Genomic DNA, 26,830 nt, shown 5'->3' on the forward strand with positions numbered 1-26,830 from the left:
ATTATTTGGTTCATAGACTGATTGCTTGATACTTTTCTATATATATGTAGTTAAGCAGGTCAAGATGCATGCCATTAGGGCAGTTGGCACCAAGGAGTTTTTTGCCTTGAAAATTGGGAATTTTCATACTACTACCATTGAATTCCCTCCAACCCTAAAGCTAACTTACCTGCCCTCTAGGACAAGGCAACTCAAACCCAAGAAAAGTAAAAAATTGTCACCAATCTAATGTCCAATTTGCTTACACATTAACTTGAAACATGCTACCATGTTGAAAAGAAAGTCTTACAAAGCTCTCATTCTTATTCTTTTGGTAGGCAACAAGAAGTATGGCTGTTTAAGGAGACGGGTCATGACTGTTAACCCAAAAGTATGATTATTATTATTATTATTCAGATTAAACTAACCTATTTTCTATCAAAATATATACAATGAAATGAAGTTATGGATATGAAATAGAAAGATCTCCTTATTTTTGGCATAAATAAACTAGATGGAGATCAGCATCTAGCAAAGGTATCAAAAAGCTGCCAGCCATAAAGGTTTCGGGGCACAGTTGCTTGTGAAGAGTTAGCTTAGAACTTAAGTCTGTTGATCAGAAAGCAGGTTAAGCTCATAAATGAAAAGTGAGAGCATGTTATGCAACAACAAACCTCTCAAGGGAGGAAATATAATTGGGAAGGAGAGTTTTTTTCATGTGCCCATCCATCCACCACCCTCTGCTTTTAATGGAATGGTTTAGCACGTGAAAGGGTGGTACACTCTAATTTAGATAATCTCTTTCTCACACTTATATGACAAAACCCTAATAACAAAGTTTGAACACATGTTCGGTGGTGATCTCAGTAGATAAATTTCTAAAAATAAAAATTCGAGTCTCAATTTTTTAAGAGAGAAATCATGTATCAACCATTACCTTAAATTTTAAATTATAATCAATTGAGTTATTTGGTATAGTCTTATAGATGTCAATGAGTACCTTATAATAGAATATTTTGTATTAACTGACTTGATTAAGTAAGATTAAGATATTCTATGATAGTGTTTAGGTAGTGGTATTAGAGTCTACCCACTGTTCAATCCGATTATAAATAATAACTTTTTAATATTTTGTTTATAAATTTTTTAATTAGTGTAATATATACCAAAATTCATAAATTTGTTACAAATATGATGTTAGACTCTAATTTTATTTCTTATGAATTAATTATAATTTATTATTTTTATTTTTATTAATAATATAATTTAATTTAAATTTATTTTACTTGAATATTTAACTAGTACAAGTATTTAACAAGTATTATTTAAAATATTCAAATACGAGTTCGGATGACAATTTAAAAATTTAATCTAGTATTGATAGTATTCCACTTTCAATACCCTATTGAGTTTGAGTTAAGATATTTCAAAAAAATTAACAGGTGGGGTACCCATTCGTTAACATCCCTAATTACAAACCTCCTCCATATAAAATTATATAAATAAAAAAAAATCATTTCTTGGTGAATGAGAAGATATATGAAGGATCATTGATAAACCATTAATGTGGTTAATCAATGCTATTATGAATTAAAAAAGTGTGTAGTTTTAGATTTGCAAAGTTTTTATGTAAATGCACGGTATTTTTCTAAAACTAAAACATATATTCAAACCTTATATCATATAAAGTAGCATGTGACCCCTTCATAATTATTAATTAAACTGGTTAGCCGAAACTTTTGAGTCTTCACATCAGGCTTTGTTTTCAAAACAAGAGCCCCACATAAACTAATCATACTTGACTAAATCTTTGAATTGATCTTCCTTGATTTCTTTGCATAAAGTACCCCTATTTTTTTTGGATATACTATGCTTATTTGATCATTTAAGGAAAATATTTTGGTATTTTATACTAATTAAGATATGTATTTGAATGAAATAATCCTCTTATTTCATTCATTTTTATCCTCGAATAAAAATAAAAATACTTATTCCAGAGATTTAACATGCCCAATGCTTAAAATTTTAATTGAAATATATATAGAATTTCATATCTTGGTATAAAAAGAGTTACTCAGATAAAAGAGAAAAAGAGAATTATCTATTATAATATAAAAGCCTATCTATCAAAAATAAAATATTTATGGTAATTCTTTTATGAGATTTTTATCTTTAATTTTTAAAAAATGATAACGATATACTTTAAGAGTTAAAATTTGTTATTAATATTATCAAACTTGAATAAATTATCACTTTTCAGTAATTATAAAGCAAAACAATTACGTGATTAATTATGTGATTAAGAAACTTATACGAATTAGGACAACCAATCATAATTAACACAACCTTTCTTTTAGCAAAATTAGATGTGGGTCATCTTGAAATTAGGGTTGTGATTTAATTGCATTAAAACATCAACTTGTGTCCTTGTTATCATAAGAAATACGTGTTGAGTTGAAGCAACCATTAAAGCTGAAAGGGAAAGCATTGTATGTCCAGGGATACTAACAAGATTTTACTTAAAAAGTGATTAAAGAATGATTATAAAAATAATCATATTATATATATTAAATTTTATTATTATAATAATAAAAAAATTAAAAATTAAAGATCACCATCCTCTGTTACTCCTTTGACTCTTTCGCCACCTGCCAGTCATTCGACTCTAACCCTGTCTCCAATTCGTTTGACTCCGCCCTTATCTCCAACGGTTCTAACTTTCAGCTTTCGGGTTAGTTACCAACAAAGAACGAAACCCAGAAGAGAAAATGGGAAATTTTAGGTACGGGTACTTGTCTTCGGGGGTTTGATCCCATTGCTCTGCTGTTCTGTTGCCACGTTAGTACATGCAATTTGTCCGAAACAATGTTCCATCAGACACGTAATGGATGATAGGATTCGATACTAGCCTAAGCTTTTTAAGGAATCGAAGGGCCATTTTGCAATTTTGATGAAATATCAGCTCCTGTTTTCCATCTTCCATGGAAAAATATTCTATTTGGGAGGTATTGAAGCGTCGTAAGTTCGGGAATCCGATTGTTCGAGAAAAATAAATATTTTATAAATTATTATTATTATTATTATTATTATTTAATATTATCTCGGTTCCTAGTAATTTAATATTTAAAATGTTGTACAAAATAGTATTTTATTATTTTTATGATATTTGTAAGGTGAAATGTTACAATTAAAATTAGAGCATAAAAGATAAAATGATTGTTGGTAAGTAATTATAGTTGTGATTTCGCAATAGAAATTATAAATTTTTTCAGAAATTCCCTTTTTTTAACTATTTTGATATTTGAATAAAGCAATACAAGAATTTAGAATGGGCCACGTCATAGTTACATATCAGTTAGGCCCAACCCGATGTTTTTCCGGTCCAAGAAATCAAACCTTTTATTGGACCCAATATCAAAAAATTCAAGGGAAAAGTAACAAGAAAAATAGAAAAAAAAAGAACAAAAACCAACAAAATATAAATTAAAGTCCGAAACTCATTCTAGATACATACTTCAAATATATAAAAACTTTATGTGTTTATAAAAACATGTTAATTTCACCATTTTATTAAAAAACAATAAATTATTCAATATCATGAGTAAAACTTTTAACTCATGGAATTGCCAATAGTGACAATATTTACACATTTGTTAATTTGGAAAAATGTTGAGGATAATATATCACAAATATCACTCTAGTTATTGTCAATTGATTTTACATTTGATACATATCTTAAAAATTCAACATGATGTTATAGTAGACGTTATTCTCATTTGTTCTTTTTGTGATTCATGTTATGTAATAGGTTTGCAGTCTCTATACATAAAAGAGAGTATTAAAGTGATGATGAAATAAATTCCACATATGCTAAATTAGAGATGTTAGCGGGTACCTGCTAATTTTAAAGTACAAAATCCGAACTCAATTAACAGATGGGGTACCTAAACCCTACAACTATCTGGATATTTTTTAAATTTACTACTCTAACTTGAATTTTAATACATACCCACTATCCAATAATTATCCAACTCAATACAAATAGTAAAATTACTATCCGAACCCTTTCTAAACCGATATAAAATATCATAACTCTATATAATCGAGGTCAATTATCCGTGGGTATCTTGTAACAAGACCATCCCTATGCTAAATTTAAAATATCTTAAGTATATAAATATAATAAAAATCTATTCACTTTTTATCAATTAATTTTAAGTTAGATGTCCGTTTAAGAAATTCATCATGGTATCGAAACAAACACTAACTCCATTGATTGACCTTTATGTGATTCAGTCACATGATAGGTCTATAATCCTTACACATGAAGAGAAAAGTATTGAAATTTTGATAAAATAAATCGCACATCTATTAAGTTAGAGATATCATGAATATATAAATATAATAAAAAAGCTCTCAATCTATAATAATTAAATTTTTGATCAAATGTCCATTCTAAATTCTAAATAATTCTAACAGTAACCTTGGTTTAAGAAGAAAGGCGCGGATTGTCCCCACTCTTCTCAATTGCTGAAAGGAAAAAGAAGGAAACTTTTTTTTTTTTGGGATTTTTGTTAATACAAGGTTACATTTTATGTGGTCATATGCAGAAAATGACACCAAAAAAAGAAAAAAGTATATGAATTATATCTTTGCTATGATTGTTAATCAGCAGATATGACACCATAAAACACCCAACCCTTTTTTTCTTTCCCATCATTTGTAGCAACTCATTATTTACTTCTCGTTTATTGTTCATTTCACAAGAATATACTTAGCTTTTTCTTTTTTATCTTTTTATCTTTTTTGTGAAATTTGTAAAGCAACTTTCACTTTGGAACCCAAAAAAAAAAAAGTGAAAGGAGCGGAGGGCACCAAAGAAAGGATTGAGATTCTATTTTGAACCAACTTTTCGAAGCTTTTGTCCCAAAGTCAAATTTTCCATTAATCAAAACGCTCCATTGTTCCTCCTTATTTATGTGCCATCAAATTCTCTGGGTAAACGTCAATATTTGTTAGTTACTTAGTGTGAGCATAATTAATGACACACTTAGGTATCAATAATTATTATTATTATTATTTGACGAGTAAATCAATTTTCAAAGTGAAGAAATTTCGTTCAAAAGTAAATTCGTTATACTTTATTATAATATGACATATAAAATCAAATTATCAAAGTACCCGAGAAAAGTTCAAAACTCGAAAATATATATATGTCATGTATCTTAATAAAAAAATTCCTTAGTGTCAGACTTGGGATAATAAATAGTGAATTTTACTTAAACGTTTTAAATTAAGATTATGTTAATTAAAATGATGAGATTATGTTATAATCTTCACATGTACATACTCTAATGTTGATTTGTAGTGGATTATGATGTGGTTGAAGTTAACAACTAAGATCTCCCAAAAAAGAAAACCTCAAAGCGAAGTCTCTAATCATGAATCATATAGGAACTGCATGCAAACAAAAGAATGTTTCATGTCACTTTTAAGGCGTGCACTAGAACGAAAACTTAGGCACTGTCTGCTTTTAGGAAAATGGGATTGGGGGAAGGAGAGAGATGAAACACAAATGAGTGGCACCCAAAGGGTTTTTTCTCCTTTTATCTTTTGATCTGTCACCCAAATTCAGAGTGGAAATAACAGTTGCTATACTACTTTTTATAGCATCTTCTTCCCCTTTGGTGGAGTTCTTCCATACGCCTTTTCTTCTTTGTGTGTGTCTCTTTCCCCTTCTCTCTTTAAACCCCCTTCTTCATTTCCTTTTGATGCTTGCCTTTGAACAAGTGGCAGCTATTTCATTCAGATGATTAAAAGTATATTAAAAAGTAATATCGTAAAGGTGGATATTCTTGCAAATAAACATTCACCGATCGAAATTATCTCAATTTAAGAATCTTAATATTTTTTATTTGATTTATTCATCTCTTTTGGAAAAAAATTGATAAACTATTCTTGATTCCGGACCAAGTACTAAATTTGCAAAAAGAAGTTAGATGCAATACAAACAAGCATCTTTGTATAAAATATTTGGAAAAGATTGAGCCAGAGAAATACTATTGTGTATAAGTTTTGATTAGGAGCTAAATTTTATTCTTTTTATCAATTAACATATGTTGAAAACTACATCGGACCGTATTAGAAAGAAGGGAGACTGAAGGTGCGTTCGATAAAAATTTTAATAAATTTTTTTCAAAATGTTTTAAAAATTTTAATTTTGGAAATTTTCAGTTTATCAAACAAGGTCTTCTTCCCAACAACAATTGACCTAATTAACAATTATTAATATTATGGTTTGGCCATTAAACTTTGACGAAGACATACCCTTTTTTTGCTTTAGAGTCAACCTTGCATCATTGTATGCTTATTACGATTATTATAGTACACAAAGAAATTAAGCAATGGGAGTGGATTTATGATCACAAAAAAGAAATGTCATCATGATAACATTGTGATGCATAATTTTTTTTTTTAGAATTAAATGAACCAAATTATGGGTTCAAATTAATATTCCTTTGAATGAGTAATTTGAACTTTCTACTTATATATATATATATATATATATATATATATATATATATCNTTATATATATATATATATATATATATATATATATATTATGCAAAATAATATGTTGTGCTTGAATAAATACTCTCTTATTTATTTTTTTATCACCTAATTTTTTAAAGAACTTCGACTCTATAATATTTTTTATGTGAAAAAGTTTTATTTACCTTTTCCTCTTTGAAGAAATATTATTGAATAATGATTTTATGAATCCGACTTGCCCAGAATTTCACTGTAACTATATATTACCTAAACTTAATACTACAAGTTATTAAATAAATTTTTTATCAGGAAAATTTAAAGTTTTACATTTAATTAATTTATGATTATTTACGTGACTTTTTACTTACTGCAGTAAATTTTATATCAATAATTTTTATTTATTATTAATACTAATTTAATTAATAACAAATATTTTAATCGTTTTATTATTGACCATGTGAAGAAAATTCTGACTAAAGAAAACACAAGGTAATTAAGTGTAAATTTAGTCTCAAATTATTGTATTATTATCCAATTTTTTAATTTGGCACTGACAAAAGAATTAAAAAAAATGGAATTTTGATAACCTTTTAGGTTAAGTTTTGGTCCACAAATTTTATTTTAAATGTAAATTGCAATTTGAGCATGCCAATCATGCCAAATTTTAGAGTTGAAAATAAAATCACATGTCAATAAGACAGTGACGTGGGACCAGAGTTTACTGGCATTGAACGGGTGTGGGTCCATTTCACGCGCCAACACAGAACAAGACACTCTTTGCCTCGTTTTGAAGAATCTTCGTAGTTCCTGCCAGTTGCCAACACACGCACCAACACGTCACACGCGCCTCTCATTACTCGGCGACTGTTTGAATTTCAAACTCGGCGTCTCGACATTTTAACAGTTTCACTCTTTTACCTCTCGTCTCATTTTCAGTCAACCTCAATTTAACTCCAACCTTAATCCCCACTGGACCGGTCAATCTCTTCAACGTCGTTAATTATTTTCTCATTTTCTCCACTCCTAAGCTGCCACGTGGGCTCGATCATCTTACGGCGTCTAAACTTTAAGGTGGCCTCGTATCCCTTTAAAAGCCAGTAAAGCTCTCTTCAGACCTGAAAATTTTTTTCTTTCCTTCTTTGCCTTTTTTCTGGATCTGGAATTCTCGTCGGGCAAGCATGTCTTCAACGTCGTCGTATTGGTGTTACAGCTGCACCCGTCTGGTTCGCGTCCTGGCTGTAGACAACGGAACCAACGGCAACGTTGCATGCCCGTACTGCGACGGAGGTTTCATCGAGGAGATCGAATCATCGGATAATCACAATCGTCGATTTCCAGCCATGTACATGATCACCAGCAACGATAATAGTCGTCAAAACTCGAATCGGACACGAAACCTCGTCTTTCGTCGAAATCGTCGAAGTTCCGTTGACCGGTCAAACATCAATCCAATCATCGTCCTACGTGGTGCCGCCGACGCCACCGACGACGAGAATAACAACACCCATGGGAGCAACAACAGCGGCTTCGAATTCTTCTATGACGACGGATCCGGGTCGGGCTTAAGGCCCATACCGACTTCGATGTCCGAATCATTAATGGGCTTGGGTTTCGATCGGTTACTAGAACAACTTTCCCAGATCGAAATAACCGGATTGGGGCAACCAGAGAACCCGCCAGCTTCGAAATCGGCGATCGAATCAATGCCGACGATTCAAATATCTTCGACCCATGTTTGTTCAGAAACTCACTGTGCCGTTTGTAAAGAGCCTTTCGAGCTTGGGACCGAAGCTAGGGAGATGCCATGTAAGCATATTTACCATGAAGATTGTATCATCCCATGGCTTTCCCTTCGAAACTCGTGCCCCGTTTGCCGCCACGAAATGCCGTCGGACCGAATCGAGTCAAACGATGACGCTTCGGAGACAGTGGGATTGAGTATATGGAGGTTACCGGGTGGGGTTTTTGCGGTGGGGAGGTTTAGAGGAGAAAGGGAAGTGCCCGTGGTTTACACGGAGATGGACGGAGCGTTTGGGGAATCGGGTTCGGGTCATGGAGCTCCGAGGAGGGTCTCGTGGGTTGGGGTTAGAAGAAGAGAGAGTGGGTTAAGGAGAGTTGTCAGAAACGTGACGTCGTTTTTGAGGGGTTTAAGGTCTCAGTCTCGTCGTGGAAGTGAAGAGTCTGGTGGTTTAACCAGAAGTGGTTCCACTTCTATGCTCAGTAGCTTTACAAGAAGTAGAAGCAGAAGCTCAAGCTCGGTGCTGGAATGAGAAAAATTTTGGGGGTAATTATAAAAAAAGAAAGAAAAATTATTTTTACTTCTTTTTTGGTCTTGAATTTATGAAAAAATATGTGTTCTTTGATTGTTGTAAATAGCATTTAATTGGCAAGAATTTGAATTTTTCATGTAGCAATATATCAGCTGCAATTTCATCTTTAATATCTGTGATTCAATTTGTTTCTAATCGGATAGCAAAAAACAGAGGAGTGGAGCTAAAAGAATGTAGAAACCTTGTGTCTTGTTTGATCGAAAACAGAAACCTTGTTGTGTTACCCACCCAGGTTTTGGGGTCTTAGGGGAATGGGGGATCCTGCCTTTTCTGGTGGGGATTTTTGGCAGCAAAGGTTTTAAAGCTTTTGTGATTATCTGATAGCAGCAAATTTACCTTGTCAGCATCCTCCCTTACACATGTTGAAAGCAGAAAGTCGAAACGCGAACATCCTTTCCAATTCCCAAGTTACCCAAAACATAAAAAAAAGTCGTGGGCTAGTAAGCAGGCGAGATATAAATCCAGAGTATGCCGATTTGGCAAAGATTTGGTCTAATCTTCTATCCAGGGGAAAATGAAGTAGTCTAGATACCGTACCAAACACCCTCACTTTCCCGCGGCATCCGCGGGCCGAGCCGGATGTGATGTATGCAAGACATGGCCTGGCCTGGAGCCATGACCAAATGGAGCTCATATGGGACAGCTGGACTTGGGGGGCCAAGTCGCGCCTTCCTTTTAAACTGGTGACGTGTTCAAAGCTTAAGCTTTGGAGAAAACGAACATAGGAAGGAAGATAGTGAGAAAGGAAAAGGAGATTCCACTGACCAAACATGGCAAAATCCGCACTCACTCCGCTCTCCTGTCTGGTTAACCATTAATGTCGCCAAACTACTACTTCCAAACTAATACTAATTTATTGAACAACTGTTAACATCTAATTAATGCCTTAATCGTTGTCATTTGTCAACAATCATTATCATCTATTTATCTTTATGGTGAATAAAAGTAATTTTAATTTTAATATATTTATGGAATTTTCTGAGATAAAAAAAGTAATTTTGAGAAATTATTTATTTTGAATTTCATTGCCAGAAAAGAATTGAGATATTAGCAAGTTTTGGATTTCTGATTTGGTGGTGGATGCTCACACACTAGAAATCTGATGGGCCATAAAATGCTAGATCTAGCGGTTGATATGAAGTCATCCACGTTGTCAAAAGTACATGGCAGCGCTTAGATCCGAAGCAAGTCCACGTGTCACTCTCTAGAGTTCTCTTCGAACTAGAAAAATAACATTAAAAACCAAAGAAATAAAAAAATTAATTGCTATCAACTGTTTAGTTTCGGACCAAGAAAGAGAGCGCAATCGCAACAGCAAGAAAGAAAAGAGAGAGAGAGAGAGAGAGTTTGTAGAATTTTCTTCTTATTTTCCTTTTGATTTTTCTCTCAGCTTGTTCATGTTATGCAATTAAAGGACGGCCGTTTGATTGATAGATCTTCGTTTTTCTTGTGTAAGTATTGTTCTTTGTTTCTTTGCATTGAATTCTGTTTGTTTTCCGAGAAAATGGAGGAAAACTGAGACTTTTCTTTTGCCGTTTCCTCGCATTTTCTCATCAGCCAAACAAACCTGGAAAGTTGACTTCTTGTCTTTTTTTTTTTGGTTTCGTTAGATTTTGATTCATACAGGGCAATGCAGGCTACTGTGCTAATATCTTTATTTATGTCTTTCAAAATATTATTAATTTTGCTTGATTTTGCGGTTGATTCTGTCTATGCGTGTTGTTTTTTTTATAATAATGCTCAAATTCAATAAAAGGAAGAAATTTAATTCATACACTTTGAATCTTTTGCTTCTGAGTTTGTGTAAAGTATGGCTTCATTAGCACAATATAGTATTAACTATGCTTTAAAGGGTGGGGCTTTATATACAATATTAAATTACTAAAATAATGACTATTGACAAGGTAAATGGCATTCCAATTCATAAACAATTAGTTCAATTGGTTTCTTAAGTTATTTTAAATTGGAACTGAGAGATAGAGATGTAGTCGTATTAACCTTTTAATAAATTATCTATTGGATTTCATTAGTGGGTCAAATTTGATAAGCTTTAATGGCTTTTGAATGGGTCATGCTTTGAATCAGTAAATTAGGTGGTTAAGTCTCGATTTGTTTCATGTATGAAGGGGTTACTATGACCGTTTCCACTGAAAAAAATTTATGATCTTTTTTTGTTTTCCTTGTTGGATTCCAATTCCTTTTACTATGCTTCCCCTTTGGAGTTTGGAGGAGTTTAATATGTTTGTAGTCATGGTTTTATCAACAAGATTGAAATCTGTGGTTTTGTAATTACCATTTCAGAGCTTAGAGCATGTTGACAGATAGGTACATTTCGTAATCATATGTAGAAAAACTGATTTCTATTTGAGACTCAAGAGAAAGCATTGGCTCAGACATCGCAAACATGTGACTGTAGAATGACATATTTGTGAATAACCATTAACAGGCAAGTGTACTACTCTTTTTCTCTCCATAGCTTGACTTCTTATGCCGCTAGAAGTCTTTTATCTACAAGATTCAAAACTTGTTATGGCATGCAATCTTTTGGGATTAATAAAATTTCTACTTTTCAAAAAAAAAAAAAACAGGCCACAGATGGGACTGGTGGATAAGATATTGAGAATGTGAGGGGAATTGTTTTTAGCTTAATATAGACCTCAGCGATCCTTAAATTTTGAGTATAATTTCAATTTAATAAAGCATGATTTCCAGGCTATCCATGCTTTGTTTGATTGAAATTGACTTGTAATATTGATTTACATACAATTGAAATATCATAGGATTTGAAAGTTTCAAGAGAAGAAGCTGTTTGCATACCATCTGCTAGTGGAATATCTGCATTTTGCAACAATGAGTTTTGTTTTCCGAGGGACTAGAGGAGATATAGAAAGCGGGTTTTCGGGACTTATTCCTGAACGTCCTGCTGTGGTATGTTCACTTATCCGCATCTGTACTTACCTGTTGGACGGCCAGATTGTCTTATACTACACAATGGGACTTGATCTTCTCACTGTGCCTTTTTTTTCAGCGTATACATGCAGCCCGACCAGTTAATTCCAATTCACTGGCCTTTCTTGTTACAGGTAATGTTTCTAGTTCCATATGTTTTCTCCCATTGCATCTATTAACATTTGTCCCTAGTCATTCCTTATTGTAACTTCAACTTGCATTCTAATCTGTTCTTACCTGTTTGTTTTTAGCAGTTCTTTTGCTGTTTATGATTTTAAACTCTCACCAAATGTCACCAAACTTTCTGGTATGTACTTACTACACATTCAATGGGAGCATGCTGGTAATACATGGCAATTATGAAGGTATCCTTTGTGTCTGTGCATGCAGCTTTGGGTAGTAGTGGGTGTCTTTTTAATGGCTACGAGCCTGAGGATGTATGCAACTTGTCAGCAACTTCAAGCTCGGGCCCGAGCTCATGCTGCAGCAGCTAGTGGTTTGCTAGGCCATACCGAGTTGCGTTTGCACATGCCACCATCAATCGCTTTTGCTACAAGAGGACGCTTACAAGGACTAAGACTCCAACTTGCACTTCTTGACCGTGAATTTGATGACCTGGGTATGGTGCTTTTTCAAAATTCAGTCATAAGATTCTATGGTTTGGATTTAACATGCATTGACAGATATTCAAAGGGAGTGTTGGCTGTAATTTAGGTGGTTTTGTGGAGATTAATACTTTCTTTCTGTCTGCTCCAGATTATGAAACCCTGAGAGCATTAGATTCTGATAATACTTCCACAACTCCTTCAATGAGTGAGGAAGAGATAAATGCCTTACCCGTGCACAAGTACAAGGTCCCCGGCCCAGAGAGGTACGCATCAGTGCTTCTGTTTAAGTAGCAGGAATTTTACCACTTACAGCTAGGCTCTAGTTGTGAACTAGCATGTGGGGCTTGCTTAATTTTCTTTTGACCATGTTCATAGTCGCATTGATTTTTCTTCCTTGTTATTTTTTACAGTGCTGGATCATCACTGCAGCAGGCATCATCTTCATCAGCCTCTGTTGAGGTATCATTAAATAATTTAAAGTTTAATTTTTTTAATAAACTAGAAAATATTGTTGATTAGAAACCACTTTTAAGTAATTCCTTCTGCAGTTGAATACTCTGTTTTCAAGTTGTAATAATTTTTCATGAAGCTTTTATAATTTTCAAAGAAGATCTTGGGTAACATAACAAATCATTGAGTACATCTCATAATCAAAGTTGGCATAATCATAGAGGGCATTAAAGTGTTCAACACAAATTTGTCTGTGTCTGTGCATCATTATAAATCATTTTATACATACTGTTTTTTCATGGATGGTTTTTGTAATCTAAGTCACAAATATCTGTTGCAGCCAAAGCAAGATTCTAGGAAAGCTGATGGGAGTATGAAGGCTTCAGAAGATGAACTAACTTGTACTATTTGCTTGGATCAAGTTAACAGGGGGGAGCTTGTTCGTAGCTTGCCATGTCTGCATCAGGTTCTAGCTCAACAGTCTACTTGATTTCTGTTGTTATCTAATGATGTTAAGGTGCACAGTTCATTTGTCAAAACTGTGGTCTGTTTTCCCCTATTTGTTCTATCATCATCTCCTAGTCAAATGAATTGCACATACGAACATCTCACATCTATACTGCAATGGTGATTTTTAAGTGAGTTAGACCTAATGACCTAACAACAACATTAGCTAGTGCTTTTTTGGAAGTAATCTCAAGGTTTTGCAAGCTTCTGAATTTGAATTTTAATTATAATGTATGTTGTTGACCAGTTAATGCTAGAAATTTTGTATCACGTGCAATTTTTCCATCTCTTAGTAGTGTAATGTATTAGTGTTTTTTCCAACCTTTCCATTTCCTGACTGTTGTTTCGTAGTAGTTTCCCATGTTATCCTCATAAACATTGTAAACTGAAAAATTATTACCAAATTTCATGGGAAATCTCTTTTTCATGGATGTGACTGAGAGAAAATATTCTTTTTCTTAAACCTTTCAGAGTTAAATGCATCTGTGAACTCCTGACTTGTTGAAACTGTAAATGTCCGTCTTTCTATCTTAAATGCATGACCTTTTACCATTATCGTTCTAAAGTCTGTTCTTGACTTTTTCTTTTAATTATTTGGCCAAACATTTCTGATTTCTTGATGATTCTTGTTCTTGTGCTAGCATCCTTGTGCTTTTTATGCATAGTGCTAATAGTTAAATCCTAAAGTCTAAATCCTTCCTATAATACCGAGTTGTAATAGATGTTATCTTGATGTCATATCTATTATATGGTATTTGATATAGTAACAATGTCTCTTCTTACAGTTCCATGCCAGCTGTATTGATCCGTGGCTGCGGCAACAAGGCACATGTCCTGTATGTAAGTTTAAAATGGGGTCAGTGTGGCAGGAAAACAGGGAGAGTGAGTCAGATGATTCAGACATGGTGTAACTTGACTCCCCTAGAAACACAATCTGTATATGCAGTAAAGTATATCTATTATGTTTGCAGTTACATAAAAAGTAATGTTTTTTGGATTGTGTCTGTAAATATCCTCGTCTGTATGTTATCTATCATGGACTTCATGAAAGAAAAGGAGGGTATAGGTTCATCATGCTTAGCCTTGTACCTTTAACTGAAAAAAATTCCATATGATCTCATATAATATACTTTGTGTGAGGTCATTGGTTCCTTTTGGATAGATTTGTAGCTTTTTTTCCATCCAACACATATCTTTATTCTACTTTTCTATGAATTCCCTTCTCCTATCTAAGTGCTGGAATTTTGCTGGTGCTTGTGGAAGATCTAGGACTTCATCTTACCACGTCACATATTCTAATGGCATATATTGTTTATATTAGACATGATGAAATGCTTGGTATTTGGTTTGTGATTCAATCATTATTTCTAAGAAGAAGAAGCCGGCAATACTGAAATGCATCATTGAACCATTCTCTGGGGAGGGCTTTGCATTAGCTTGCATCACTGTTGTTATCTTCTAATTAGACATTAGCATCACTGATTATGTCATAGTCTTCATCATCTTTCTCACAATATGGAATATTAGTATATTATCTCTGACCTTAAGGTGATCTTGTTCCTTACCGTGTGAACCGACAAGTCACACCAGATAGATCCAGATTTGGCTTCGGTTTAATATGTAGCTGAGCCTGGATATTGGGGCTGCATCGCAGGTCATGGTTTGGTGCTGATAACGCATGTCATGGGTAATGATAGCTGAGGTAAAAGGAAAATTTGATAACGCATTTTTTATGAACACCTCTTTTGGTAAGAAAAATATATATGTAAAATTGTTTGAACGTGATCAGCCCGTGGGAAAAGCGTCGAGGGTCCCCAAAGTGATGCCTGGCCCAATCCTTTGCCGCCATTGACAGGCTGATCTGAGGCTGACATCAAACGAAATAAACAAATTAACCGCGTGTAGTACAATACTACTACAAACTTTGCAAAGTCAAAGCTGTACTGCAAACTAAGAAGCGGCGAGCAAATCCAGGTATTTATATATCCACGCTCAGAAGTTAGATAATAACTAAAGTCAACTAATCCACGAAAGAGGGAAGAAGTATCCATCCGCTCTTATCTATGGCCATAATTTCTTCTTCGGCAAAACTTAAGTCCAAGTCCCTGTTCATTTTTCTCCTTCTCTTGCAATTCTCCGTAACCAAAGGTCATGGAGGGGACGATCACGAGGACGAAGGTGATCATGCAAACTTGCATGAGAAGGGCATAATCTTGGTGAAGATATGGTGCTTGATAATTCTTCTAGTCAGCACTTTTGCAGGTGGTGTCTCCCCCTACTTTTACCGATGGAACGAAAGTTTTCTCCTCTTAGGCACCCAGTTTGCGGGTGGGGTTTTTCTAGCCACCTCTTTGATTCATTTCTTGAGCGATGCTAACGAAACTTTTGGTAAGCTCACGACCAAAACTTACCCTTTTGCATTCATGCTGGCATCGGCGGGCTATCTTCTAACCATGCTTGGTGATTGCATAGTTATCTATGTTACATCAAGTGGTGAAAGAGAAGCTAGAGTTGAAATGGAAGAAGGGAGAACTGCTAATGAGGAGCACTCTAAAGATGTAGGAATGGATGCCAACCCAGTTTTCCTGAGGACGACGTCTCTCGGGGATACTGTGCTTCTTATTCTCGCCCTGTGTTTTCATTCAGTTTTCGAGGGCATTGCTGTTGGCGTTGCGGGTAAGTTTCTAGAGCTTTCATTTATCCAGTTATGCGTAAACAAGCTTAGAGATAGAGGAAAGCACCATAGCTGGAACCTGACAGCTTTTCTTTAGATGAATCCGAGTTGAATATTGCACAAACTTATTGAAGTTGCTTCAGGTTTCAGCCCTTAGATTTATCAACGATAAGCCTGTTTCCATGCTTCAGATACCAAGGCAGATGCGTGGAGGAATCTTTGGACAATATCACTGCACAAAATTTTTGCGGCCATTGCGATGGGCATTGCACTGCTCAGGATGATACCAAAGAGGCCATTTCTATTGACCTGTGGTTACTCTTTTGCCTTTGCTGTTTCTAGCCCCATCGGAGTAGGGATCGGCATTGCCATTGATGCAACAACTCAAGGACATGTAGCTGATTGGATTTACGCAATCTCGATGGGACTTGCTTGTGGGGTTTTCATTTACGTTGCCATCAATCATCTTATCGCCAAGGGCTTCAAACCACAAGCAAAATGTTACTTCGACACTCCCTACTTCAAGTTTCTTGCTGTGCTTCTTGGAGTAGCAGTTATAGCAGTTGTTATGATCTGGGACTAATGTAACTCTTTGCATACTAATTTGTAAGTTTCTTCAATTATAATGAACGCAACATCAATAATCAAATACCAGGCATTGAAATTACTCCATGTTCAAATAATATTCATCTCGATTGTGCCTATTGAGAAAATATATTTGGGGACCTTAATCACATGCTCCAAATGACAGAGGAAACATATCCCCTTCTTTCGGCACAGAAATATAGTTCTCTTCAAATTATGCCTGAATTTTGTACATTGAATTCTGTCCCTGAACTTTGTCAATGGAATTTCCTTCAACTGATATTTACCAGGAATGGCTTCAAATGAACATGAAATATACCATTTAGGGAGACTGTCCTAATATATTGGATTAGAGTTCTCAATGATTCCAGCCGCATTGAGTGTAAGAACAGAACTTTATAGTGTGAAGAATTGGAAACTCTCCTTCTTCCCATCTCTGTTCTTTTGTCCGATCACCTCATTCTAATACAAGTATGTGCTTGCACATTAACTTCTGTTTGGGCTACTGGAAAAAGGAACATAAACATGAAGAAATCTCCATGATTGTTCGTATACGCAGACTCTGGAGCAAGTAAAGTAGAGCTACAAATAGTAGCCTAGAAGATTTGTAGTTGGTGCAACCAAAAATTTGTTTAGTCTAAACTAAAGTCTGATTAAAACCTATTTTCACAAAACCCTTTTAGCCATAGACTCAATAGACTCTAGCTAAATCTGCTTTATCTTTAACTTGATGATAAAGCTTCAGTGATTGGTTTTTGTTATGTACAGTAAGAAATAGCAAGGCAGACACCCTAATCATTTCCATTGTTGCTTAAAAGAAAGGTGGGTCAAAAGTCCTTCTCTTCCCCTAGCCACCGGGGACTAGCCCAGGGGTTCTATTTGGTTGAAAAGAGCTGCCATCACCAACCAAAAATGTGCATGTCCCAGTGAACTCTTTCATGAAAATGATCATCATGATGAACGTAAATCTGAATTCACTGGTTGATTTTTGGTAAGGTGTGGGAAGATGGTAACTCCTTTGATTTGTCTTGATCACCAAGAATATTTAACGGTTAGACTTGACCTTCACATATAGCAGTCGCATAATAACTGAGGGTATATATGTGATCATAGAATACATTGGGTCAAAAGACACAAGATCTAAATGCACATTGGTTGGGATGTTTGTTTCACTGTTTACTTCAGTGGAAATAAAACAGATGAAGTAAACATGGTTATCCTTGAATATCTCTTTCAATGGCTCCATTAATCTTAATAAAGAATTTTCTTTTATTATCCCTAAAGCAAATTGTGGGAGTTCGGAATCAAGTGAGAAAAGGTAGAGGATGCACACTTACTAACTAGACTGATCCTTGTAGATAAATTTTTATTTTTATGAAAATATTTCTTGTAGTTTTAGTTGGTTTAATTTCTTTATATGCATGTAATTATGTTGGTTTTTTGAGAAAGTGATCTCAAGAAAGATTTTTTTTTTTTAATTTCTTCCCACCCAAACAATGTAATATCTCTAGAAAAGGGTATCATCAGTTAGCTGTGTTAAGGTTAGGAATGGTGAAATTTTGTGTTTCAAGATATGTTTGAGGGGCATAACAAGGACAAAACATTGATTAATTGACTTTAATGATACTCAACAGTAAAGATTGGGCCACGGTTGGTAATTCCTGCTTTCTCAAACTTGTAACATCTTATTACCTAATCAACCAAACGTCTCTATATAAACTGACATCCCTACAGGTTTCCATCAATCACTCCAAAAGAGCTAAACTTCATAGACTTAGACCAATAGTTTGTTTCCTGCTTGTTTTAGCTAAGTAATCTGTTGTCCCAACCAACATGGGTGCTTCTTCAGCTCTTCTGTCACCAGCAGTTCTCATGACCTTCCTTGTTGCTGTTGGCAGTCTCATGGCCTATCCTGAGGTTGTCACTGCAAAGCATGCAGGCATCACCAGGCACTACCACTTCGACGTATGAAATTATTGCATTTCTTACTTTAGATAGAATGTTGTAGCTTGTGAAGTGAAAGTATAACATAGGCCTGAAAATTTCATCTACACTATGTTTCTTTTTCCATTGCAGATAAAGCTGAAAAATATCACCCGCTTGTGCCGCACTAAGAGCATTGTCGCAGTTAATGGGAAGTTCCCTGGACCTCGTCTAATTGCCAGAGAGGGTGACCGCTTAGTCGTTGAAGTGGTTAACCATGTTCCTAACAATATCAGCATTCATTGGTATGAAGCCATTGAAATATTTGTTCATTAATGTTCTGTAAAATTTTGTTCTGTTTTATTTGCTATGGTATAACCCTTTTGAGAATGACAAAAATGGTGTCCGTAGGCACGGAGTTAGACAGCTTCGGAGTGGATGGGCAGATGGGCCTTCATATATCACACAGTGTCCTATTCAAACTGGCCAGTCTTATGTGTACAACTTTACCATTTCTGGCCAAAGAGGAACTCTCTTCTGGCATGCACACATTTCATGGCTTAGAGCAACTGTTTATGGACCCCTTATCATCCTCCCAAAGCGCAATGAATCTTACCCATTTGTCAAACCCTACAAAGAAGTCCCAATCTTGTTTGGTAATGTTATGCAAATCACCAGGTTTTCTTTCATGGGGCTAATGAAGAGTTCTTTGATGGCATTTGTCTTATTGAGTTTATTTGTCACACCACAGGAGAATGGTTTAATGCTGACCCTGAGGCAGTTATCAATCAATCTCTTCAGACAGGAGCTGGCCCGAATGTTTCTGATGCCTACACCCTTAACGGGCTTCCAGGCCCATTGTACAACTGTTCTTCCAAAGGTATATAGCCTTGGGGGGCACCAAGCCACCAATTTGGTCACCCAAGTCCTGGGGCCCATTAAATTCACAGCAAAATTCTTATTCTTCCTTTTGATTGTGCTTGTACTTTACAGATACATATAAGCTGAAGGTAAAGCCTGGAAAAACATATCTTCTGCGGCTGATCAATGCTGCACTCAATGATGAGCTATTCTTCAGCATTGCAAATCACAGTTTCACTGTTGTGGAGGCTGATGCAGTATATGTCAAGCCTTTTGTAACCAATACATTGGTGATCGCACCTGGACAAACCACCAATGTTCTACTGAAAACCAAACCTCAAGCTCCCAATGCCACTTTCTTCATGTTAGCCAGGCCATATTTCACTGGTATGGGTGCCTTTGACAATACCACTGTAGCAGGTATCCTTGAATATGAAACACCTTCAAGTTCCTCATCTTCCATTAGTTCGAAAAACCATCCACTTCTTAAACCAGGCTTGCCTGCTATCAATGCTACAAATTTTGTTGCCAAATTTTCCAGCAAATTCCGAAGTTTAGCCACTACCAAGTTCCCTGCCAACGTCCCACAAAAAGTAGACAAAAAGTTTTTCTTCACAGTTGGTCTAGGAAGCAGTCCCTGCCCCAAAAACCAAACCTGCCAGGGGCCTAACGGCACAAAATTTGCAGCGTCTATGAACAATATCTCTTTTGCTCTCCCAAGAACTGCACTTCTCCAATCCTACTTCTTTGCCCAATCTAATAGGGGTTACACCACTGATTTCCCAGCCTTCCCTCTTCATCCATTCAATTACACTGGCACTCCACCTAACAACACACTTGTAACTAATGGCACCAAAGTTGTGGTGATACCATTCAATACAAGTGTGGAAGTAGTCCTGCAGGACACGAGTATCCTGGGTGCTGAGAGTCATCCTCTCCATCTCCATGGCTATAACTTCTATGTTGTTGGCCAGGGTTTTGGCAACTTTGATCCTAACAAGGACCCTGCCAAGTTCAACGTAGTTGATCCTGCTGAAAGGAACACTGTTGGTGTGCCCTCTGGAGGTTGGGTGGCAATCCGTTTTCAAGCAGACAATCCTGGTGACAATTGAGAATATTATACAATTTATTTTCAAAATACATATGAATGATTCATTTACTGATACCGTATACATTTTCTTTAATTAATGATGCAGGAGTTTGGCTGATGCACTGTCACTTGGATGTTCATCTGAGTTGGGGCTTAAGAATGGCATGGATAGTCTTGGATGGAGAGCTCCCTAACCAGAAGCTGCCTCCTCCACCATCTGATCTTCCCAAGTGTTGACCTTTGTCTCTCCCTGGGACTTGAAGCATCAGCATCGGCATGCATAACCTTATTTTCTCTCTTTTTTTACTTTTTGTGCCCTTTAATTCGTTTTTGGGAGGGTTTTCTTGTAATTTAAAATGGTTCTGTTGTGCGGTAAAGGGTAGCCTAAGCCAACGTAGGCATTGAACTGTAGGCTCTTTCCTTGTTTACTCTGCCTGTCCCGGAGATATTCTTAATAAGAGTCCTTTACCAAGAAAATGGTGGAGGAGGTTTGTACTTGTTACCGTCCAGAGTTTCAATGCTGTTGTTTGAAGCAATAATAATACAAATTTGATCTAATCCATATCTTCAAATTCAATATCCATACACTTCATACATTTTAATTTGCAATGCTATCAAGATATATAGTATTCTTTAGAATTCTGTCATTCCCTTTACAAAGGAAAGGTGACCCTAGGCTCCCTCAAACACTTTCAAGAAAATTTAAGATTCTGCTACTCAAATCTTAACCTATGCATGCAGGTGGGGTTGGTAAAATACACTAAGAAATTATCTTCAATTAGACTATATGTCATACTGTTAACTCTACTAAACTGAAAAGAATTCGAAATTTCTTAAATTACTCGATTTGGAAGTGCAATAATAAGAAAATTGCACCGTCCTCTGATTAAAATTCTATAATTTAGGAACTATTGAAAGATATTTACTTTATTCACTATATCAGGTTGAGCTGCAGAAGTGAATAGTAACAAATAAATTTAAAGTCATCTTAAAAGTAAGTAGACAAATTATTAATGACATGAAAACTAGTGTACATACGCCCTTGTATCAAATCATGGTGGTAAGCTTAAGGCATCTGAACTTCAAATGATCATATCGTAATTTGTAAGCTTTTTGTACCAGGGAAAAGGTTGCCGTTGGCCACAAGAATGGGACAGATCAATCGACCAACATCTAACAAGTGGCCTAGGATGTTGGTTTGGTGCTTCTTTGGCTGACCATTGAGCAGTGACCTGATATTTAGGAAGGTCATCTTCTTTCATAACTAAGAATGATGGAACTTTGAAAAACTTGGACCGTCTTAATAGTTAAATTGACAGTAACATATGATTCTGTATCTGACGAGACATATGCATTCTTTTGTTAACTGATGATGGTGATCACAATGTTTGAATCCAGCCTTTAGGCAAAAGTTGCTGTGTTGCCAACTGGCTATCTAAAGCGAGCAGTGATGGAAATATTAGTCCTTCCATCAAGTACCAGTTCTTTCTTTTTTCTTTTTTTCTTTTCTTTTAGTGAACAAACGCTGCCAATTTTCACACCTCTTGTTCTTAATCAATAAGGTGAACTGTTTCCCTAGACTGCATTCATCTTTTATTCCAATCACCTTGCTATCTTGAGAATGCTGCCACAAGATTTCTTGGTGTGTTCCTGCAAGTGGGAAAAATTGAGCTGGTATAAGAAAAAAACTTAGTACTGATTTCTTGATCCCATCGATGCTATAACTCTTGTGTGTTTCTTCCTGTAGAAATCCCTTTCTAATTCCTTACATTTTCTTAGATATCTTTTAATAAGGATTCCATGCAAATTCCATTGCGAGATGAATGTTGATCCTGCTGTAGCCTTATCTTTTTTTAGGAAACACATAAATCAAGCAGTTTGGAAGGGCCTTGGTCTATAAGGTATGCAGCACGCAATTTCTTACTTTCTTTCTCATATCTAAATACCTAGATTGCTCTGCTAGAGAAGGTTAATATTTGGCTTTAGATAGAGAGGTTTAAATTCATTTCTTAAGTTATGTTGTTTTGGTAAAATGATACCCCATAATTGTGTTTTCCAACTATGTTATTTCTATATTTGGAAAGTTACCAATCATAGTTAAGATCTTAAGTTTATTGAAAGAATATGAGCATTTTACTGGTTTTAAAGTGGTTGAAATCTTGCTGATCATCAGATTTACTTATACTAGCCCTCTGCTCATAGTCTAATAGATGTAAGGCTCACCAGTCAAATGCACTGAAGTTAAATGATATTTATTGTCAGTCGCTTCCAACTCTGTCTATGGAGGTTCATATGTATATTAGCTTTTGTTTTGAGCCAAGGTAGTTGGACAGTAAAGAACCTTATTAATCAAAGGGTTGACTTTTTATGTAAATCCTTAGTTCTCTGATGAAGATGAACAGCAAAAAACTTTTAAGTTTTACATAATACCAAACACTGGTGCTAATTGCTAACAATCAGTGTGCTAGTATTAATCAAGATAAAGTTGCTGTAACAGTGGCAGGGAAGTTGAAAATAGAAGGAAAAACATATTGGCCTATGTTATCAGACAAACATGGCCCTTGACAATGTGGAATGATGAAAGAGGTAGCATATTTTCCATGTCAAATTAAGCTTTTGAGGAGCTTCATCCATTCATCTTGCTTTTTCCTTACTAACAATCAGAATCTAAAAACAACATAACAAAAATTTTTTGATGTGTCAATGATTGTAGTGAGATCCCCTTCTTTTGAAGCAATCAGACCATTTAGTAAAGTATAGACTGTCACACATGCTACATCTGGGGAAGGATGGAACTGGCTTGATACTAGATGGAGCAGCACGATGAATGACTGTAGTACATGTATCTCAGACACAAGTCTTGGTTTAAGTTTAAAAGCGTTTTTCTTGAATTTTGTTGCCTCACTACTCTTTCCAATAAAGTGTTGAAGAAATGTTTTTCACTGATTCTCAAGCTTATCTTTTAGTATCATTTACTGCTACCCAAATAGAGGTTCTTAGCACTAGCTTAAACTGGAAAACGAAAAAAGGAAAAGATCTTAACTAAGAGTAAGAACCTAGAAAGCATAAAGCATTGGAAAGTTTTTAGCACATCAAAAAACAGTTTCAGGGGCTGACTTGGTGAGATGAAAGTTGAAAGATGAAATCTCTTAAAGTGGGGAAAGAAGTGAAAGGAAAAGAGGCAGATCCTTATTTAAGGATCAATCCAAGATTTGCCATTCACTTTTAACCGAAAACTCAAAATTCCTACCTCTTTTTCTAAAAGAGGCAAAAAGATGGCTTTCATTCCCAATGCAGATCCAATAGCCAATGATGTCCTATTATTATAATGGCTGCTGCAACAGCTGATGAAAGGAATCTCTCTGTCATCAAGGCACAAAAATGAAGAAAATGGAAACAAAAAAAGAAAACCAACCCAAAAGCCACTCCAAAAGGAAAATGAGGTTAAGAAGACGTCCTGATATTGAGATCTGTTTTTGATTAATGTCTCAAGGGGAAAACAAAAAGAAACCACTGGGAGAAAAAGGAGGAAGAAAAGATTAGAAAAAAGTCTTGCTAGTTTAAAGATTTGACAGAAAATCTATTTGTCCATATAGTCTTTTCTTACAGCTATAAAACTTGTAGCCCTCTCTCATTTATAATTACAAACAGAACTGAACTAAAAATTGGAGGTAAGCAAGGAAAACTCTGTGACATTTTTATCTGTTCCTGATCCAATGGATGGAAATCCATGAGTTTCCAGACAAACACGACCAAGAACCATCCTGCAGAAACAAGTGGAGAAGAGGGAAAGGAACCTGGAGGATCCTTCCCTGCCGATCTATATATATATATATATGATCATCTCCATCTCTTGTCCTTCAAGAATCTCCATGCTTATGCCAGCAAACAAGCATGGCAACACAGCGCCTCATAATGTAAAATCTTGCCTTCTGTTCCTTGGCCAAGCTACTACATTTACGCGAAATAGATGAGCTCTTCTGCGAAAAACTTCGGGGTAGTGGATATTTAGATGAGGAGGAAGAAGAAGAACATGAGCTCTTCTGTGAAGAACTCCTAAGGAGAGGAGACTTGGAAGAAATGCTCTTCGTTGAAAAACTCCTCGTGAGAGAGGAAAACTTTGAAGAACTTGATGAACAATGGATACCCGAAGCTTCCTTCTTTGATATTTTCCACTTCTCATCCATGTAATAAGCTTGGAAGCTGCAAAACCTGATAACCTCTTGATCTCTTGAACCTAACCTGATAACCTCTTTGTCTGCGCGTGGGAAAGATGAGCAGAGAAAAAGAGAAGGTGAGACGGAGATGTGACTGAGAAGGATTCTCAGGGCTGTAGACACTAGTGGGGCTGTATGTTCTTATATATATAGTGAAGTAGGGCCTTGCAATTTGAGCTTGTTACTTTGATTTCATCAGTGTTTATTTCAAGTCTCAATTCTCTACTCTCTTACTTAGCACTGATTTTTGTATGCTTATCATCTGAGTTTTGCATGTTATACGTACCGTTGTTGCTGTCGTGGCACGATACCATTGGTCGGTTGTCTGAGGATTTTGGAGGTCCTCATTCTTGCTGATATAAGATTTTGCCTGATTTTTGAATCTCCTCACTCTTGGAGATCCATCATTTATTTTTCTAGACACCATTGTCGTACGGGTCTCCATAATAATGTCAGTATTTTAAGTTCGTATCACCAAAAAGACACACATGAGAGAGAGAAGAAAAAGGGAAAGGAGGAGGGGGGAGGGGTCAGAGTGTTGTTAGCTGGTTCTTGTGATAAGGATTTTGTGTCTATTGCTCTACAAAGAGACAGGGTTAGGTTTAAAAATTCAAATACTTTTGCAGTTTGGTGAATGGAAAACACACTTATTACAGTGCCATTCTGCTTCTTGATGGAGCCCCACAAGCTATAAATGGGGCCTCTTTGGTCTTCTCCCACAACTTCATGTTGAGGGTTACAGCTCTAGCTAGATACCGTCTTTCCCTTCTTGTAGCTGTAGCACAACCTTCCAAGCTTAGAATGATCACATGTAAGGAAAGCCTTCATCCCTTACAATGACTTCATTGTAGTGATCATCGCCAGAAAATTACTTTCTTCAACAAGCTTTCCATTGCCATCAAATTGTTGCTGTGTCTGTCACAAGCAAATAGCAACTTTTACCCTCTAACATATTATTTTTCTTGTAGCAATTGATCATGTTCATGCTGGTTTTATAGTTCACTGCCTATGAATTATACATGAATTCTAACTTTACAGATTCCTCAGTTTAATCGAATTATGTAAGCCTAACCATCCCTAGAGTGAAGCAGAGAGAGAATCTCTTGCAACCCAAAATTTCTGTTCTGGTTTCATAGAGTAATTTAGTAGATATGGTCACTCTCCTTCCTCAATGTTTGGTAAAGGAAAGATGCTTTTATCCATTATCCCTCCACTTTTATTTCTCTCAGAGTGGTGTGTAGGGCATGATTACAAGAGGTTGCCATGTACTTTTTGCTTCATTTTCCCTCTCATGAGTTCAAAGCAAAATTTTCTTTTCAACTGTCCTCCAATTTTTTGTTTCCCCTTAACATAGGATTCTTTTATGAGTTCGTATCAGTAGAGTATTTTCATGTAAAATGGTCCTGTATTAAGTCTGATAAACGTGTCCTACCATCAGTCATAAAAACTTTGTACTTTTTCCAACTTAAAAATCTCCATCAGAAGCACTTATTTACAGCTCTGGAATGCTGCTACTATAGGATTATAAACAGCTGAATTTAAAGCATAAAATTATCTGTTGGAATTAGGATTCACATGCACATGCAACCCCTTTGGATCAGCAAACAGAAGCTTGAAATTTTGAAATAAAAGCATCATTCAATTCAGTATATATTTATATATACAGCCCCATATTAAAATATTCCACCAGGGGTACCCTGCTGAACTCACCATGTGATGAAATCGATTTGTGCAATAATGCTTCTTCTGGTATGGGACAACCTACAAGATTGTTCAACTTACGAGATGGCTATATTCTTAAAAACTTCCATGACAGAACTCACTTTGCTATTTATGTTAATCATAAGTATAGTTTGAGATTAAAAGGGATTCAGATCATTCCTGCTTGCTTCAGGTTCATTCTTCCAAGGATTAACTTGAAACCGGCTTTCTCATTTTGGGTTCTTGTTTCCAGTCTAATTACAGAGTATTACACACTGCATGGAGATCCTGCTGCAAATTGCATTAAACTTTGATTATTTCTCTAACAATTTTCATTGACTGTCGTGAAGACTAGAAACCAAAAACAAGAAAGAAAAAAAAATTGGGGAATCTGGAAAAAACC

General features: G+C 35.6%; 5 protein-coding genes across 13 annotated transcripts; 4 read left to right on the top strand and 1 right to left on the bottom strand.

Moving 5' to 3' along the window:
* LOC18590651 (E3 ubiquitin-protein ligase RDUF2) lies at nt 3,192–9,099 on the top strand. Its single transcript, XM_018126940.1, has 2 exons — nt 3,192–3,201; nt 7,631–9,099. Exons 1-2 carry the CDS (start codon nt 3,192–3,194, stop codon nt 8,800–8,802), a joined length of 1,182 nt encoding a protein of 393 aa, XP_017982429.1. The 3' UTR covers nt 8,803–9,099.
* On the top strand, nt 10,111–14,604 carry LOC18590652 (E3 ubiquitin-protein ligase SDIR1). 7 transcript variants are annotated; one of them, XM_018127232.1, is made up of 11 exons: nt 10,111–10,313; nt 11,211–11,308; nt 11,451–11,540; nt 11,643–11,790; nt 11,891–11,945; nt 12,063–12,118; nt 12,202–12,430; nt 12,568–12,682; nt 12,830–12,878; nt 13,210–13,335; nt 14,162–14,604. In XM_018127232.1, exons 4-11 carry the CDS (start codon nt 11,713–11,715, stop codon nt 14,285–14,287), a joined length of 834 nt encoding a protein of 277 aa, XP_017982721.1. In that variant the 5' UTR covers nt 10,111–10,313; nt 11,211–11,308; nt 11,451–11,540; nt 11,643–11,712; the 3' UTR covers nt 14,288–14,604. The 7 variants fall into 7 exon arrangements, with proteins under 7 accessions (XP_017982721.1, XP_017982718.1, XP_017982719.1 ...); XM_018127233.1 differs by having other exon boundaries at nt 10,114–10,313; nt 12,066–12,118; XM_018127229.1 differs by lacking the exon at nt 11,451–11,540 and having other exon boundaries at nt 10,112–10,313; nt 11,164–11,308.
* LOC18590653 (zinc transporter 2) lies at nt 15,357–16,733 on the top strand. 3 transcript variants are annotated; one of them, XM_018127227.1, is made up of 3 exons: nt 15,357–15,764; nt 15,849–16,052; nt 16,242–16,733. In XM_018127227.1, the coding sequence occupies exons 1-3, from the start codon at nt 15,440–15,442 to the stop codon at nt 16,631–16,633; spliced, it is 921 nt and encodes a 306-aa protein (XP_017982716.1). In that variant the 5' UTR covers nt 15,357–15,439; the 3' UTR covers nt 16,634–16,733. The 3 variants fall into 3 exon arrangements, with proteins under 3 accessions (XP_017982716.1, XP_017982717.1, XP_017982715.1); XM_018127228.1 differs by having other exon boundaries at nt 15,357–15,704; XM_018127226.1 differs by having other exon boundaries at nt 15,440–16,052.
* Nucleotides 18,393–21,071, top strand: LOC18590654 (laccase-2). Its single transcript, XM_018127224.1, has 6 exons — nt 18,393–18,600; nt 18,712–18,863; nt 18,970–19,214; nt 19,310–19,438; nt 19,552–20,520; nt 20,616–21,071. The coding sequence occupies exons 1-6, from the start codon at nt 18,469–18,471 to the stop codon at nt 20,744–20,746; spliced, it is 1,758 nt and encodes a 585-aa protein (XP_017982713.1). The 5' UTR covers nt 18,393–18,468; the 3' UTR covers nt 20,747–21,071.
* LOC18590655 (uncharacterized serine-rich protein C1E8.05) lies at nt 23,968–24,826 on the bottom strand. The gene has a single exon (XM_007016303.2). The coding sequence runs from the start codon at nt 24,694–24,696 to the stop codon at nt 24,370–24,372; it is 327 nt and encodes a 108-aa protein (XP_007016365.2). The 5' UTR covers nt 24,697–24,826; the 3' UTR covers nt 23,968–24,369.

Source organism: Theobroma cacao, chromosome 9, assembly GCF_000208745.1.
Source record: "Theobroma cacao cultivar B97-61/B2 chromosome 9, Criollo_cocoa_genome_V2, whole genome shotgun sequence".
In the NCBI taxonomy this organism is placed as follows: Eukaryota; Viridiplantae; Streptophyta; class Magnoliopsida; order Malvales; family Malvaceae; genus Theobroma; species Theobroma cacao.

What these genes read in the sequence shown, in the direction of transcription:
- LOC18590652 (XM_018127232.1), top strand. Translation starts at nt 11,713, where the DNA reads ATGAGTTTTGTTTTCCGAGGGACTAGAGGAGATATAGAAAGCGGGTTT. An exon ending in CCGTGAATTTGATGACCTGG is followed by an intron (nt 12,431 to 12,567) that starts GTATGGTGCTTT and finishes TGTCTGCTCCAG; the next exon opens with ATTATGAAACCCTGAGAGCA. An exon ending in GCTTGCCATGTCTGCATCAG is followed by an intron (nt 13,336 to 14,161) that starts GTTCTAGCTCAA and finishes CTCTTCTTACAG; the next exon opens with TTCCATGCCAGCTGTATTGA.
- LOC18590653 (XM_018127226.1), top strand. Translation starts at nt 15,440, where the DNA reads ATGGCCATAATTTCTTCTTCGGCAAAACTTAAGTCCAAGTCCCTGTTC. An exon ending in CATTGCTGTTGGCGTTGCGG is followed by an intron (nt 16,053 to 16,241) that starts GTAAGTTTCTAG and finishes TCCATGCTTCAG; the next exon opens with ATACCAAGGCAGATGCGTGG.
- LOC18590654 (XM_018127224.1), top strand. Translation starts at nt 18,469, where the DNA reads ATGGGTGCTTCTTCAGCTCTTCTGTCACCAGCAGTTCTCATGACCTTC. An exon ending in AACAATATCAGCATTCATTG is followed by an intron (nt 18,864 to 18,969) that starts GTATGAAGCCAT and finishes TGGTGTCCGTAG; the next exon opens with GCACGGAGTTAGACAGCTTC. An exon ending in TTTTCAAGCAGACAATCCTG is followed by an intron (nt 20,521 to 20,615) that starts GTGACAATTGAG and finishes TTAATGATGCAG; the next exon opens with GAGTTTGGCTGATGCACTGT.
- LOC18590655 (XM_007016303.2), bottom strand. Translation starts at nt 24,696, where the DNA reads ATGGATGAGAAGTGGAAAATATCAAAGAAGGAAGCTTCGGGTATCCAT.